The 18,195-nt window shown below is 42.4% G+C and overlaps 1 protein-coding gene across 7 annotated transcripts in view; it reads left to right on the forward strand.

Moving 5' to 3' along the window:
* The window catches only part of FARP2 (FERM, ARH/RhoGEF and pleckstrin domain protein 2), a 197,296-nt gene that overhangs the window by 35,455 nt on the left and 143,646 nt on the right, over positions 1–18,195 (forward strand). For all 7 annotated transcript variants that reach the window (XR_008446209.1, XM_054039883.1, XM_054039877.1 and 4 more), the window contains exon 3: positions 10,600–10,704. Coding sequence is in view for 6 of the 7 variants with exons in the window: in XM_054039883.1 (XP_053895858.1) it covers positions 10,600–10,704 (105 nt within the window). In the remaining variant the exon portion in view is untranslated. The remainder of the gene's footprint in view (positions 1–10,599; positions 10,705–18,195) is intronic.

An 18,195-nucleotide genomic window follows, 5' to 3' on the forward strand; every position in this document is an offset into this window, starting at 1 on the left:
TTTTTTGTACATAATTCCACATTTGTAAGTTCAACTTTCATGATAAAGAGATTGCACTACAGTACTTGTATTAGGTGAATTGAAATACTATTTCTTTTCTTTTTTACAGTGCAAATATTTGTAATAAAACATAAATATAAAGTGAGGACTGTACACTTTGTATTGTGTTGTAATTGAGATCAATATATTTGAAAATGTAGAAAACATCCCAAAATATTTAAATATAGTGTTCTGTTATTGTTTAACAGCGCGATTAATTGTGATTAATTTTTTTAAATCGCTTGTCAGTCCTACATTCAACACACCAAAACATTAACAGTAAGAGTGCCCAAAAGTTCCATGCTAGAATAATTGCAGTAAGTGGCAAAACCTGCAGATGATACCCTTGCACAGTTGTTTAGATTAGCTGAGACTAAATAACTTTGTACGATCCCTCAGAATCCTAACTGAGAGCTTGTCTTCACTGCTATATTAGCTTTAGGTATAACTTGCCCCTAACAAGACTCCTGCTCACACACCGATCTCTAACTCGTGTTAAGTAGTGCTTTTAAACTCGAGCTGGCTGGCCTTTTGGGAGGTATAGATTGAAGTTCCAGTGCTGCTGATACTTGAGCTCCTAGTGTTCTGGAGATTCAGCTACAGATTACAGCAGGGGTAGGCAACCTATGGCATGCATGCCAAACGCGGCACATGAGTTGATTTTCAGTGGAACTCACACTGCTCGGGTCCTGGCAGTAGCGTAGCGAGGGGGCATGCAGGGGCAGCAGCCGCTTCCCCTCAGCACATTTTCCAAAAGCGGCGCCTTAGTTAGGGGTTACCATGGCGCCAGCGGGCAGGGCCCACGCTCTGCTCTGAAGCTTGGCCTGCTGGGCCGGCAGAGAGAGGGCAGTGGCAACAGCCAAGGTTACTGGGCATGCTCAGTTTGGGTGAGCATGCTCAGTACACCCAAAGTAGGGAATTGGGAGCAGGAGCTGTTTGTGTCATTACACCGGCGCTGGGCTCCTGCAGGCAAGGGGGGGCGGCACGGCCAGAGGAGCCATGGGGGGGGGGCCTGCGGGGGTGGCACGGCATGGCCGGAGGAGCCGGAGGGGGGCAGCGCGGCTGGAGGATCGAGGGGGGGGCGCAGCATGGTAGCCTGCAGCGTGGCCGGAGGAGCCATGGGGGGGGGGTGCGGCCGGAGGAGCGAGGGGGGGCGCAGCATGGCAGGTATGACTTTTTTTTTTTTTATGATATGAGCCTATGACAGGAATCTGATCTGTGGAGGGGAAAGGTGCTGTTTTCAGTTGGACAGTTTTCTTACCATATTGCACTTTACAATTATTTGGTGTCTTTTTCAATCATTGAGAGCATGATTCTAAAAAGGTTAGTTCTTAAAAAGCTAACCCTTACATATTCTTAGACTTAACTGATTAATGTGTGCTTTGCTAGGTTTGTAAGAACTCGATACAATTTAGGACAATTTGAAAATAACTTATTGAGCATGCACAGTACAATATTTTCCTCACTAGATAAACTTTGTCTGACTTTTTGTGAGTTTAGGAGAAAAGTGTTTTCAGGAAAACGTGGGCTCCCCAGAGTGCAGCACCAAATTAATATTACTTTGTTTTCTATCTTTTCCTTTTGTGGTGGTGTCCATAACAACTTTGTTTGCTATAGCCTTCCTGCTTTAACAGACAATGGAGAACTATAAGCTCTCACACACATGCAAAGCATCCTCAAACTGAGAGAAGAGATGGAAAAACAGAATGTGCCTTAATGTTCTGAATGGAGAATGTTCTAAAATTGTAAATGTTTTAAGTGCTAACTTACTACATATCAGTGGCACTCATATAAATACCTTAATACTTTGGGGGGAGGGATAGCTCAGTGGTTTGAGCATTAGTCTGCTAAACCCAGGGTTGTGAGTTCAGTCCTTGAGGGGGGCCACTTAGGGATCTGGGGCAAAAATCAGTACTTGGTCCTGCTAGTGAAGGCAGGGGGCTGGACTCGATGACCTTTCAAGGTCCCTTCCAGTTCTAGGAGATGGGATATCTCCATTAATTTTAATTTAATTTAATTTAAATAAAATAGAATTTAAATATTAGTTATTTGTAAAACAAACCCATGTAAATAACAGATGCACTAATGAATTCTGGAATATATATTTTTTTGAACAGGGGTGGATATTGGCGTTGATGTTTGGAGGAGAGCGTTGGCCTGTACAGTAGTGGAAGCTTGAGTTTAGATGTCTAGGATACTCCCAAGGAAAAACCGCTTTAGTTAGTTGTTATTTTGGGATAAAGTTCTGTCAAAACTTCAGCTGGAGCAGCTTCTTACAAGTGAAATTGCTTCAGAGAAAAGTAATTTTTCCATTTGAAAATGTGGTTGACACTCATTTTGGCATAATTTCATTGTACACAATGTGGATCTTAACATCACCAAAACTATGTCCTATTCATTTCTATTAACAAGTAATTGTAACTGAAACATATAATATTTGCTTTTAAACATTTTTATTCTGTGTTTTGTTGTGAAATGCTTACTATGAGAGACTTTTTCTCATTGTCTAATGGAAAACACAAAAATACTCTCAAATACTTATTTAATTGTTGTCAAACTGCATATGAAAATATGTAATTAAAAAGTAGCATCTTGAAGCGAGGTTGTGACAACCCTAAATAAGGTCCACAATGTGTCATCAGAATTAGAGATAAATTTGACTGAAAGGGCATACAAAACAGGTTGTGGAATTTGTTTGCATTCAGAACTCCGATGAGTCATATGAGGGTCTATGTAGGCATTGTATTGAAGATGTCTGATATGTCCAAGCATAGAAATCCGTCTGTGGAATGAAGGGGCCTCTCTATTGGTCCATTTTGTCAATATACCTTTTTTTTCTAAGCTAAGGATATAAGTTACACTCCTTACTTTGGGAGATGGTGTAGCGAACAAAGTATACACAACATGGGAGATGATAATATATTAATCCAATTATCTGGTTTGCAAGTCATTTGAAACAAAATATCTACATCCCAATAATTCTAGTAACAGTGGTGAAAAAGGACCCCACGTGGTATTTACATTTGTGACATAACTGAGTTTCAAATACCCAGTTGGAAATGTTGAGCTAACGTATGGTGTGTTACTCCTCTCTGTACTTAAGGCTGCTAAAACTCACTCTTCCTAAAACATTCTGGCCAGATGTCAGGTATCATCTCATTTGAAATGTCTTTCAGATAAGCCCAACAGATCTCAACCAAGGAAAGGGCAAACATACAGAACTCTGAAAAGATTTGAAACGAGCGATTTGATTTGTCATGATTGCTTGATAACTCTAGTTAGTAGATTGTGTCTGAGAGTCCTAGGTTCTCCTTTAATTTACTTGCCAATAGAGGGTCAAATCCGGATGCCATTGAAGTCAAGGGAAATTTTGCCATTAACTTCAGTGGGAGCAGGATTATGCTCTAGGTATTTGAGTTATAGGTGAAAATAACTGAGCTCAGATTTTTCCATTAGTTATTGAACTCATTAATCCTTTGTCTTTTATGACATAAACCAAAAATGTTCAATTCTTCACGAGGTCAAAATTGTAGCAACATTTTTTATCTGGTTTCATCAGGTGCAGTGGCTGCCAGTATATCTCTGGTATCTGTATTGTGACAAAGTTGCTCCTCTATCTTGGTGGGTCCTGTGCTTATTGGCGGATTTTCTTGCCTCAGAGATTCACCATGTGGATTGGGGAACAGCCCAGAGACCTTCCCCTCTCGAAGAACCCACAGTCCAGTTCAATTGGGAGGTTTGGGGGAACCCGGGCCCACACTCTACTCTGGGTTCCAGCCCAGGGCCCTGTGGACTGCAGCTGTCTATAGTGCCTCCTGTAACAGCTACATGACAGCTACAACTCCTTGGGCTTCCCCATGGCCTCCTCCAAACACCTTCCTTATTCCCACCACAGGACCTTCCTCCTGGTGTCTGATAATGCTTGTGTGCCTCAGTCCTCCAGCAGCACACCCTCTCACTCTCAGCTCGTTGCGCCTCTTGCTCCCAGCTCCTCACACTTGCACCACAAACTGAAGTGAGCTCCTTTTAAAACCCAGGTGCCCTGATTAGCCTACCTTAATTGATTCTAGCAGGTTCCTGATTACTCTAGTGCAGCCCCTTCTCTGGTCACTCAGGGAACAGAAAACTACTCATCTAGTGACCAGTATATTTGCCCTCTACCAGACTCCTGTACCCCACTGGTCTGGGTCTGTCACAGTATATTAAAGGAAGCAGTATCATTTCCCAAATTCTAGGGCTGTCATAAAGTGTTGCAAGTTGCTTATTTTAGTCAGTATTTGATTAAGGCTGCTAATTATAATTGGTATTTGAATATCAAAAAGTGGATTAGTTATTTTATTCTGAGGTATTCACAACTGCATTTTCTAGGAGTCTAACAGACCAACTTTACCATCATTAAAATAATTTTCTTTTAAGGGTAGCTGCTCCATCACAGTCCATTCTCACAACCCTTTTATGCTGCTGGTGCCCCCTTAGGCTTCTGGCAGGTTGCACAGGCAACAAGGGGCCATCACTAGGGTAATTTGTAGGGCTGTCATGCGAACAAAAAATGTAATTGCAATTAATCGCACTGTTAAACAATAATAGAACACCATTTATTTAAATATTTTTGGATGTTTTCTACATTTTCAAATATATTGTATTCTGTGTTGTAATTGAAATCAAAGTGTACAGTGCTCACTTTATATTTATTTTTTATTACAAGCACAGTAAAAAAACAAAAGAAATAGTATTTTTCAATTCACCTAATACAAGTACTGTAGTGCAATCTCGTTATCATGAAAGTTGAACTTAGAAATGTAGAATTATGTACAAAAAAAACTGCTTTCAAAAATAAAACAATGTACAATTTTAGACCCTGCAAGTCCACTCAGTCCTACTTCTTGTTCAGCCAGTCACTCAGACTAACAAGTTTGTTTACATTTGCAGGAGATAATGCTGCCCTCTTCTTGTTTACAATGTCACCTGAAAGTGAGAACAGGCGTTCTGATGGCACTGTTGTAACCGGCGTTGCAAGATATTTACGTGTCAGATGTGCTAAAGATTCATATGTCCCTTCACGCTTCAACCACCATTCTAGGGGACATGCGTTCATGCTGAGGATGGGTTCTGCTTGATAACAATCCAAAGCAATGCAGACCGACGCATGTTCATTTTCATTATCTGAGTCAGATGCCACCAGCAGAAGGTTGATTTTCTTTTTTGGTGGTTGGAGTTCTGTAGTTTACGCATCGGAGTGTTGCTCTTTTAAGACTTCTGAAAGCATGCTCCACACTTTGTCCCTCTCAGATTTTGGAAGGCACTTCTTAAACCTTGGGTCAAGTGCTGTAGCTATCTTTAGAAATCTCACATTGGTACCTTCTTTGCATTTTGTCAAATCTGCAGGGACTGTGTTCTTAAAATGAACAACATGTGCTGAGTCATCATTCGAGACTGCTAGGACATGAAATATATGGCAGAATGCGGTAAAACATGGCAGGAGACATAAAATTCTCCCCAAGGAGTTCAGTCACATTTAATTTAATGCATTTTTTTTTTTTTAACGAGCACCATCAGCATGGAAGCATGCCCTCTGCAATGATGGTCGAAGCATGAAGGGGCATACGAATGTTTAGCATATCTGGCATGTAAATACCTTGCACTGCTGGCTACAAAAGTGCCATGCAAATGCCTGTTCTCACTTTCTAGTGACATTGTAAATAAGAAGAGGGCAGCTTTATCTCCTGTAAATGTAAACAAACTTGCTTGTCTTAGCGATTGGCTGAACAAGAAGTAGGACTGAGTGGACTAATCTACATTTTAAATGTTGTATTTTCATGACAAAGAGATTGCACTACATACTTGTATGCGGTGAATTAAAAAATATTTTTTTTATCATTTTTACAGTGCAAACATTTATAATAAAAAATAATATATACTTTGATTTTAATGACAACGCAGAATACAATATATATGAAAATGGAGAAAATCATCCAAAATATGCAATAAGTTTCAATTGGTATTCTATTGTTTAACAGTGCGATTAAAACTGCGATTAATCACGATTAATTTTTTTGAGTTAATCGTGTGAGTTAACTGCGATTAATCAACAGCCCTAATAATTTGTTAAGGCTACGGAGGTTAATCTCTTGGAGGGAGGTTTAAATGTTTTGTGTTTGTACTTTGTTTAGGTTAGAAACAGGTTGTTTTCTTTCAGACTCATCGGGGAAGAGAATACTTTTGAAAGTGAAAATATAAGTAGAATTATATTTACCTAATAATAGGGGTCTGACAAATACACAGCCCAAAATAATTGTAATCTGGCTCCAAAAGAGGTGGGAGAAACGTAACACTACTTTTCTGTTGCTTATCCCTTAGACCAGTGGTTCCCAAACTTGTTCCGCTGCTTGTGCCGGGAAAGCCCCTGGCGGGCCGGGCCGGTTTGTGTACCTGCCGCGTCTGCAGGTTTGGCCGATCGCGGCTCCCAGTGGCCGCGGTTCACTGCTCTGGGCCAATGGGAGCAGCTGGAATTGAATATTCAGGTTCATACAAATTTTACTCTATGGTCTTGATTCTATTTCCTTTAGGAACATGAATTTTATTATTAAAAGTAAGTAATTGTGTCTACAGCTAAAGCACCATATCCTTTGATCTACCTGCCACTTTATTTTTCTTTTACAGAAATCTTTATGAACTTCTATAATAATTCTGTAATGCCAGTTGTAGTAGACTGTTGGCAGAGCATAGGGAATGTGACAATTTCACAAATGGACGTGTGCCATAACGAGGAATTCCTATTGAAATGTTTGTGACCTTTAAAGAATCTAGTATTCATTCATATACACAGTTTCCTACATTATAAAAATTGTAAGCACATTATAGAACATGTTTAAGAGAACTTGCCTGGTGCAGCTTTTATGCGGCCATAACTGATATTAAATTGACAATACAAAATCTAATTTTGAAATTTATAAACTCAAAAGACTTAGGAGTCTTGTCAAACGGTGGAGTTGTATCTTGGCAGATGAACTGGAAATGTATAAATGCAACAAACAACTTGAGAAACTAAATCAAATTCTCCCAGGCAAAATTTTCCCACAGAACTTGAAACAAAGAATAATGAAATACTTTGTTAGATCCCAAGCTTTGTAACTCATTTTCATCAACACATTACTTAATACTACTCTTTGTAAATGCAACATTCTTTGATACATTTTATATTTAAAGGGGACACAGTCAACTTAAAGATCACATTGCTATCTGAATTTTTACTTAGTACTGTTGCTAGTAACTCCAGGACTACTGTAATTGAAATATTTTTCTCCATATTTTTCATTTTTAGCATTTTGATAGTACTTTATATAATTTACAATTTTTTTTGTTTCCCTGTATAGTCAGTTAAGTTGGTCACTTTTCCCCTGTGAGTGAATGTCTTTCACACAAGGTGCGAAGAGGGAGAGAAGTATTTGGGAAATAGGAAAAAAAGAAGATAGTTTGTTTTTAAAAAACACAGGGGAACTCAGGAAGCAGGTTTAGTACCTGAACATTTTCCATTTTTTTGTTTTGAAATTGAGTAGATTTCAGTATGATAGTGCTTTCTACGCTTTGGAGAGGGATTCCTACAATAGGGCAAACTTCAAAATGAAAACATTCAAACAGCATGATTCTTTACCTATAATCTTCTGTATTCTGCCTTACTATGATTAGTAATTATATTTGAATTTAGCAGTTTTTAAATAGAAGTTAGCTTCCTGTTGCCTATTAAACTTATTGATCAAGACATTGAGAGAAGAGGTATAAGAAACCAGATAACTTAACAATTCTTCAAATTATTTACTTAGAAAAAATTGTTTATATGCAGAATGCACTCAATAAATAAAATTGATCGACATATTAAAATGGCAGTAAACATATGCTTTTAAAGACGTTTTCCATTCTGATAAGGATAAGAACATAAGGACAGCCATACTGGATCAGACCAAAGATCCATCTAGCCCAGTATCCTGTATTCCGACAGTGGCCAATGCCAGGTGCCCCAGAGGGAATGAACAGAACAGATAATCATCAAGTGATCCATTTCCTGTTGCTCATTTGTAGCTTCTGGCAAACAGAAGCTAGGGACACCATCCCTGCCCCTGCTGGCTAATAGCCATTGATGGACCTATCCTCCATTAATTTATCTAGTTCTTTTTTGAACCCTGTTATAGTCTTGGCCTTCACAACATCCTCTGGCAAAGAGATCCACAGGTTGACTGTACATTGTGTGAAGAAATACTTCCTTTTGTTTGTTTTTAACCAAAATCATATGAACATCCAGAGATTTGACTCATTCAAGTATACACAATCTTTTTTGAGCAATACAAATTCCTTTAGGGTACTCAACTGGAAAATTTCACTACCAAGCCTAAATTAACATACTTTATCAAGGGCATATTGGACGTTCTCCTTCACAGTACCAGAATTAGCTGCTGAAATCTAGACTGAAGGAGAAACTGATCATTATCACCGAATCTTGAACATAAATATTAATAAGCAGGGAAAAACTAGAATTGTTTTTGCTAGAAAACACCTTTTTATGGGGGGTTGGGGTTGTGGTTTGAGTTTCCATTTCTCGTTTAGTTTGTATTGCAGTGTTTTACACAGTGATAGCACAGTGCCAAAATTTAAACAAAGTGCTTCCTCAAAAATGTTCCACCTCATTCATTCATACATACATTTCCCAGGGTAAAATACATTCCTGCCCCATCCAAAAATCCATTGGTTCCATACTCTTCCTCCTTATCTTGTTAAATAAAAATGTATGTATTCCATAGTTTCCTCACTCCCAAAATCATTCTCTAATTCTCCCCCCCTCTCCCCAAGGTAAAAGTATTTCTTGCCCTGCCTTGCTTGTCCCTTGTCCTTCCATCTCATGTAGGTTCCTTTAGGTGGCTCCTCTACCTGGCTACCTTCCATCAGCATTGATGGTGACAGATATTTTGTACTGTGGCCTCTGCTGGCAGCAGCGGTGGTAGGCAAGTCATCCTAGTATCTGGTTTTGAGATGGTTAGTTGGATGTGGTCAGGTTCTCTCTGCTAGTGAGCTAGATACTCAACTGGAGAATAGATTCCATTTGGTTTTTGAGTATGTAAGCTCTCCTAGTTGGTGCTCATGATAGACCTAGCTCAGTGAGAGAGATGGGTTTTCAGTGGCTACAGAACTTCTGCCCCATATGGCTTCAGCTTAGTCTTGTCTCTTTCCTTATCTCCTTTCCTTTTGTGTTGTTGGAGCTGTAAGTTTCCTCATCCCTATACCCACCATGTGGAGCATCCCCCATGCAATCTAGATGCATTGACTGATGGGGGAATTCACGAAAGGCAGCTAGCTGCTAGTCATGCAATAGTGGGAGCAGAGAGAGAGCTGAAAATTTGAACAAGTAGGTCCAACTTTAGCATTTTGGGGAGGTTATGAAATTTTTTGCTGCTTCCTCCCACTTAACATAATCAGTTTGTATCCATGGTTGTTGTCTCTGTGTGAAAAATTGATATAAAGATTGTGGGGAGAGTTAGCGAGCTGATTCTTTGGGATGTCGCAAATTAATTTTACACACACAGCTAATGTGAGAGAGATGGAGATCTTTAGACTCCAGCAGCTTCCTGACACAGAAGTGGAGCCCAGGTGTGTGTACGTTAAGACCTTAGCAACCATGTTGTGTTTTTTCCTGGATGTCCTTGCAAAAAAAAAAAGCTAGAAATGAGAGCTGAGATTCTCCACCACAGAGCCCATATTCTAGCTCTGTCAGTGAGGGACTCGTGTGAGGGTCCTCCAGCTCATTAAAGACTAACAGATTTATTTGGGCATAGCATCCGAAGAAGTGAGGTTTTTACTCACGAAAGCTTATGCCCAAATAAATCTGTTAGTCTTTAAGGTGCCACCAGACTCCTTGTTGTTTTTGTAGATACAGACTAAGACGGCTACCCCCTGATACTTGACTCCATCTCATTAGTGGACCAGCAACCTGTGAATCTTTTCAGATATACATTACAGGCCATATCTTTGGCCCCACTAAGTCCCATTGTATTGCTCTGGAAGTACAAGGGGGACTTAAAGCTGCCTCAGTTTGCCAGCTGAGGATTTCCTTGTTGAGGGTGAATTCTCATTCAGCATAGCCAACTTTGTGCCATTGCAAGCAATTATAAATTAGAGCAGCCTTAAGGTATTCTAACTTATGACCAGGGGCTGAACTGGCCTCCAGCTGCTCTGGTTTAAAATGATCTCTCCTCTCCACTTCAGGTGCACTGAATTAGAGGTCTAGCACACCTCAGGATCTGGACCTGCATCTCCAAGTTATACAGCAAAATTTGTGCTAATTTATTGAAATGCCCACTAGTAATTTTCACTGAGTTATGTGTGTTTGTACAGAGCCTAATGCTGGTTGGGGCTTTTAAATGCTACAGTAATATTAGTGATCAATAATACAAAAGTGTTTTGAAACATTTTTTCCCACTGCTTTTAAAAGTTAATACATCTTGTTTCCACTTTGTAGTAAACTCATTTGAATTATACTTAATCTTGTTATACTTCTTATTTTTACTCTTCCAGTCCAAGTGCTGTGGCCAGACGTTGCTGACATTGGTTTATAAGCATTTGAATCTGGTTGAGTCCGACTACTTTGGAATTGAGTTCCAGAACATCCAGTCATATTGGGTATGTCATGGTTCCTCATTAATTCATTATAATAAAAAGGCTTGGATGAATGCTGCCACCTAACAGTCAAAAGAAGTTTGGAACTCCATGTAAGAGTATCCCAGTGAATGTATACTTGTGACTATAAGCTGGTTCACCTATCAATCAGGTCAAAGTACTACTTCACAAAATATTGGGGGGTAGCCATGTTAGTCTGTATCCACAAAAACAACAAGGAGTCGGGTGGCACCTTAAAGATCTATTTAGGCATAAGTTTTCATGTGTAAAAAAACCTCACTTCTTCAGATGCATGGAGTGAAAGTTACAGATGCAGGCATTATATAATGACAAGAGAAGGGAGTACCTCACAAGTGGAGAACCAGTGTTGATGGGGCCAATTCGATCAGGAGGCAGGTAGCGATCAATTTATCGGGGATCGATATGTCGCGTCTCGTTAAGACGCGATATATCGATCCCCGAATGCGCTCCCCGTCAACTCCGGAACGCCACTGGAGTGAGCAACGGTAGCGGAGTCGACGGGGGAGCCATGGCCGTCGATCCCGCGCCGTGAGGACGGGAGGGAAGTCAGAATAAGATATGTTGACTTCAGCTACGGTATTCCCGTAGCTGAAGTTGCATATCTTACATCAACACCCCCTCCCGCCAGTGTAGACCAGGCCTTAGTCTTTAAGGTGCCACCGGACTCCTTGTTGTTTTTCACAAAATATGTCACTTAAAAAGATACATAGAAGAGAATCTGATTCATCTTGCTCCCCCTCCATCCCAAAATAAAAATAAATTATCCATTTACTGATGCTTCTACTCAATAATGGTGTTTGATCACATTAATTAAATCTTGTGGGCTATCGGCCCAGATATTGCCAATTGCTGTTTTTCCCCTCTTCTTCCTTATTCTGCTTGTATTGTTTGAACTCAATCCTTTCCTTTCCCAAAATTTACATCAGAAGCATAAGAACTTTTTGAATGGCTTCTCTACCAACTTTGTGTTTTTAAGAGAAGGAATTGACCACACACAGACTCTTCTTTATTATCTTTTCACAGTATTGTAGCATCAGTGTATATATTCCAGACTATGATAAATTTGATAGGTTTTTTGTTCTATTTATACTGCCCCCATATATTTAAAAATCAGACAAAAATTAATAAAAATTCAAAGAGGTAATACCCTCCCTCTGTGAAAATTAAGTAGCTCAAAATGTAGAGTCCCCACAAAACATTACGTAGGTGTAATTTGGCCTAGTTAATGTCTTTCATTGCTGCTGCTGATGTTTTTTCAGTGTTTATATTGGTGGTAGCTCTTTAATATTAGTGCACATATGTAGAGCTTATGCTTTCTTTCTCTATAAAAGAGGAATAATTTTGTGGAAAACTCTGAAGTCACACTTTTTAGTCAAGCTTTGCATCATCACCATAGTTAAGTGAGCCAGGCCAAATGTGGAAGGGAAAGGGGAGGGCTGGTGCTTAGCCTCCATCATACATGCAAAGCTGAGAATCTGAAGGTATGAGTTGCCCAAATTCTGCACACTTTTTTTGATGTTTTTGTGCAATAGTGTGGTTTCAACATGGTTCCATGGCCAACTCCTTTCAGCATTGGGAGCACAGTGTGCTCCTTTTCTGGTGTGACTCCTTCCATACAATGACTAAGGAAATTTAGCACTATACTTATCACAATGTTTTTTGCAGTATATCTTTGTTGTTGATTCATAGATTCTAGGACTGAAAGGGACCTCGAAAGGTCATCGAGTCCAGTCCCCTGCCCGCATGGCAGGACCAAATACTGTCTAGACCATCCCCGATAGACATTTATCTAACCTACTCTTAAATATCTCCAGAGATGGAGATTCCACAACCTCCCTAGGCAATTTATTCCAGTGTTTAACCACCCTGACAGTTAGGAACTTTTTCCTAATGTCCAACCTAGACCTCCCTTGCTGCAGTTTAAACCCATTGCTTCTTGTTCTATTCTTAGAGGCTAAGGTGAACAAGTTTTCTCCCTCCTCCTTATGACACCCTTTTAAATACCTGAAAACTGCTATCATGTCCCCTCTCAGTCTTCTCTTTTCCAAACTAAACAAACCCAATTCTTTCAGCCTTCCTTCATAGGTCATGTTCTCAAGACCTTTAGTCATTCTTGTTGCTCTTCTCTGGACCCTTTCCAATTTCTTCATCTTTTTTAAAATGCGGTGCCCAGAACTGGACACAATACTCCAGCTGAGGCCTAACCAGAGCAGAGTAGAGCAGAAGAATGACTTCTCGTGTCTTGCTCACAACACACCTGTTAATACATCCCAGAATCATGTTTGCTTTTTTTGCAACAGCATCACACTGTTGACTCATATTTAGCTTGTGGTCCACTATAACCCCTAGATCCCTTTCTGACGTACTCCTTCCTAAACAGTCTCTTCCCATTCTGTATGTCTGAAACTGATTTTTTCTTCCTAAGTGGAGCACTTTGCATTTGTCTCTGTTAAACTTCATCCTGTTTAACTCAGACCATTTCTCCAATTTGTCCAGATCATTTTGAATTATGACCCTGTCCTCCAAAGCAGTTGCAATCCTCCCAGTTTGGTATCATCCGCAAACTTAATAAGTGTACTTTCTATGCCAATATCTAAGTCGTTGATGAAGATATTGAACAGAGCCGGTCCCAAAACAGACCCCTGCGGTACCCCACTCGTTATGCCTTTCCAGCAGGATTGGGAATAACTCTGAGTACGGTTATCCAGCCAGTTATGCACCCACCTTATAGGAGCCCCATCTAAATTGTATTTGCCTAGTTTATCGATAAGAATATCATGCGAGACCGTATCAAATGCCTTACTAAAGTCTAGGTATACCACATCCACAGCTTCACCCTTATCCACAAGGCTCGTTATCCTATCAAAGAAAGCTATCAGATTGGTTTGACATGATTTGTTCTTCACAAATCCATGCTGGCTGTTCCCTATCACCTTACCACCTTTCAAGTGTTTGCAGATGATTTCCTTAATTACTTGCTCCATTATCTTCCCTGGCACAGAAGTTAAACTAACTGGTCTGTAGTTTCCTGGGTTGTTTTTATTTCCCTTTTTATAGATGGGCACTATATTTGCCCTTTTCCAAATCTCTCTTCTGGAATCTCTCCTGTCTCCCATGATTTTCCAAAGATAATAGCTAGAGGCTCAGATACCTCCTCTATTAGCTCCTTGAATATTCTAGGATGCATTTCATCAGGCCCTGGTGACTTGCAGGCATCTAACTTTTCTAAGTGATTTTTAACTTGTTCTTTTTTTATTTTATCTGCTAAACCTACCCCCTTCCCATTAGCATTCACTATGTTAGGCATTCCTTCAGACTTCTCGGTGAAGACCGAAACAAAGAAGTCATTAAGCATCTCTGCCATTTCCAAGTTTCCTGTTACTGTTTCTCCCTCTTCACTAAGCAGTGGGCCTACCCTGTCTTTGGTCGTCCTCTTGCTTCTAATGTATTGATAAAAAGTCTTCTTGTTTCCCTTTATTCCCGTAGCTAGTTTGAGCTCATTTTGTGCCTTTGCCTTTCTAATCTTGCCCCTGCATTCCTGTGTTGTTTGCCTATATTCATCCTTTGTAATCAGTCCTAGTTTCCATTTTTTTATGACTCCTTTTTATTTTTTAGATCATGCAAGATCTCGTGGTTAAGCCAAGGTGGTCTTTTGCCACATTTTCTATCTTTCCTAACCAGCGGAATAGCTTGCTTTTGGGCCCTTAATAGTGTCCTTTTGAAAAACTGCCAACTCTCCTCAGTTGTTTTTCCCCTCAGTCTTGATATATACCTACTACTTCTTCTTCGAGTGCTGTCCCTGTGGGTGCTCCACTCCAGGTGACGGTGTGTCCCAGCGCCGTTGATGGGAGATCTTTGATAGCAGTGCCTAGTCGGGACGCATGCACTCAGCTGCTGTCTTGCGGCGTCGTTAGGGTCTGCCTGAGCGTGCGCATCCCACACCCCCCTCAATTCTTTCTCAGCCATCCTCGGCTGAAGACGGGATTCAGGACAATGCTAACCTCTTCCCTGGTCACTGAAGGGAATAAGTAGAAATAAATAGAAATAGTTAGCTAGACATATCCCAGTTCTCTCCCTTCCTTTAGAATAGTTTGTTGGTTTAAAAAACAAAAAACAACAACTTTTCTCTCACGTTCATCTCCTGTTGAGACTTCCCACCCCGGGCAATCATACTTCCATGATGCTGGAGTCTCTGGCTTTAAGAAATGCGGCTCCTTCAAGGAACCTATGCCATGGTCTGTTGGGCACTCTCTCTGTGTGAAATGCCTCGTCGAGTCACATGTCCCTGGCAAATATCTCCACCGTACCAACCTGAAAACTAGAGCTTGCCGTGACAGAGGCTTGCGGCTAAAAATGCTCCTGATGGAGAAAGTTCTGCAGCCACCTATGGAGATGGGTAGTAAACCCTCTCCCTCACACTCCCCTGCTAGGTCAGAACCGACTGGGAGCACGGCTTCACCCTCTCAGGCAAAGAGGCAGGCAGCCCCAATGTCTCCGCGCAGAGACATTCAAAAGGGTAAAGGGTCTCCTGCAAGATCCTTACCCTCGGTGCTGACAGCGCCAAGACCAAGCGCCTCCGACCACCCCAGCACCTCAGCCGTGGCTCATGCAGGGCGCAAAGGCAGGGACCTGACTTCCCACAGCGGAAAGCTCTCCTCGGTACTAGTCCTGCCGGCACTGACGGTGGACCTGGTGCCGGCAGCGCATTCCATCCCGGTGCCGACAAAAACGTCGGCACCTAGCCTGCCCCTTACCCCTGCAGCAGATGCAAACCTCTGCAGGGCTCCTACAAACGGCCCACGGCTCCCGCTAAAGCTAAACAAAAGTCGCTGCGAGCTGCCGCTCACGCTCCGCAGCACTGCAGCCCAGGGAGCAGCAACTATTTCTGCATCAGGATGATATCTCCGTTGCCCCTGAGCCTGACTCTCCGCTCCTCGACACAAAGCGCTCACTGTTCGAACAGCCGCTCTCGCCACCTGATCTAGCTACCTTCACTGACAGTGAGAATGACATGCAGCAGCAGGCAGAGTTCTCCCCGCCTGATTCTCCCCCCCTCCACCAGAGCCATATCTGTCTCAAGGCATGGCACCTCACAAGAACCAGCCTCAGTTTCCCTACTTTGTCCCCCTGTGGGCGGAGCCCCACTTTTCCTATCCTATGTCTTTGCCTCAGTGGTACCCTTGGTTGGCTCCTGCCACCACTCCTCCTTGCGCCCCTTCCACCAGACCGCAAGCCCATTCTGTGCCTCTATCTCCAGCTCCATTCCTTTGGAGGAAGTCCAGGAGACACAACACAGACTCCTCAAAATCCTCCAAACTTCTGTGCCCTCAAAGATCACATTACCCATAAACGAAGCCCTTCTAGAACCAGCTGATACTCTCTGGCAGACCCCTACCTTCATCCCACCAACACGCAAGAAGGCTGAATGTAAATATTATGTTCCCGCAAAGGACGTAGGTTTCTTATTTTCCCGCCCACAACCCACCTCTCTTGTGGATGCAGCGACACATAAAACAAAACAGCCACAATACTGGCCTACTCCGCAAGACAAGGACCTGAGACGCCTTGACCTTTTGGGCCGCAAGGTTTATACCTCCTCCACTCTACAATTTAGAATTGCAAATTATTCCGCCCTCCTCGCAAGCTATGACTACAACAGCTACAACAAGCTCTTTGATTTTGCCTCCCATATCCCGGTGGACAGGAGAGCGGACTTCAAGTCAGTCCTTGTTGAAGGTCATTTGGTGTCTGGGATGGCACTACAAGCATCCTTGGACATGGCGGACACAGCAGCCTACACTACTGCAACTGCGGTGGTGATGAGCAGGTCTTCCTGGCTGTCTGCATCCGGTATCATCAAAGTCGAAGATCTTTCCTTTGACAAAGATAAACTTTTCTCTAAAAAACTGACGAAGTCCTTCACACTATGAAAGACTCTAGGGCCACCCTGCAAACACTGAGCATATACCTGTCCCTCCCCAGGAGACAATGGTATCAATCTTATCAGAGGCCCCGCACACAACAATATCACTGGCCCCAGCCCAGACTGTATGATATTGGGAGAAATCGCAACAGACCTCCTAGGCGCAGACAAAACCATGTGCAGCCAGATACCTTCCACCCATCGGGAAACAAACAGCAATTTTGAAGTGCTGGTCAGGGGTCTGCGTGACCACCCCTTGACTCCGCTGCCTATTTGCCCATTTGGCCACCACCTCCATGTTTTTTCCACCATGTTTGGCAGCAGGTCCCCCAGGACTGCTGGGTTCTGGAAATAGTTCAGTCAGGTTATTCCATCCCTTTCGTATCCTGCCTGCCCACCCTTCCCCCATTTTCTACAGCTACGTGCAGTGGAACCTGTACCAATGCAACTTCAGGGAAAAGGGTTCTACTCTCACTACTTTCTGACCCAAAAGAAAGGCGGGGGATGGCCTATACTAGACCCACGCCGACTGAACAAATTTGTATATGTACAGAAATTCAAGATAGTCACATTGGGCACAGTAATACCCGCACTGGAACAAGGGGACTGGTTCATAGCCTTAGACCTACAAGATGCCTATTTCCACATATCCATTCATCCAGCACACAGATGCTTCCTACAATTCACACTCGGACACGACCACTTTCAATACAGAGTACTTCCGTTGGGTCTCTCCACAGCACCGAGAGTATTTTCCAAGACCCTAGCTGTAGTCGTGGCCCACCCCCGCATACATGGGATTATACTTTCCCCCTACTTAGATGACTGCCTTATCAAAGGCTCATATGACAAGACATTAAAAGCGACGCATTTTACCATCTCCCTCTTCCACAGACTAGGCTTCCAAATAAACATCCAAAAATCCATCCTGATACCCACCCAGCAGATAGAGTTCATCAGAGCTCACCTGGACTCGATTCGAACCAGAGCCTCGCTCCCACACAACAGATTCCTTGCTATTACACATCTCATACGCATGCTCTCTGTTCGCCCCAGAATACAAGCACAGACCTGCCTACAGCTTCTTGGTCACATGTCAGCCACCATCTTCGTGGTCAGATATACCAGGCTGCACATGAGATGCCTTCAGGGTTGGCTCAACTCCAACTACAAACCCAGCAGACACAGCTTCTGCATGATGCTAACTCCTCCAGCAAACGTATTGTCCTCCCTACACTGGTGGACAAAACCAGAGAACCTATGCACCAGGGCTTTGGAGCTGTGCTCAAGCTCCACTCCAGCTTCAGGCAAAAACCTGCAGCTCCACTGCTCCGGAGCTGCTCCGTGCTCCGGCTCTAGGCATTGCTCCAAAGCGCTGCTGTGCACGGGTGTCCCCTTCCATCCATACTCCCCAGTACTCATTCTCACCACGGACGCTTCCCTGATAGATTGGGGAGTGCACCTAGGGGAACACATGGCACAGGGCCGCTGGTCCCTATCAGAGACACGTCTGCACATAAATCTTCTAGAGCTCAGAGCGGTCAGGTATG

Source organism: Malaclemys terrapin, chromosome 9 (assembly GCF_027887155.1).
Source record: "Malaclemys terrapin pileata isolate rMalTer1 chromosome 9, rMalTer1.hap1, whole genome shotgun sequence".
NCBI classification, from domain to species: Eukaryota; Metazoa; Chordata; order Testudines; family Emydidae; genus Malaclemys; species Malaclemys terrapin.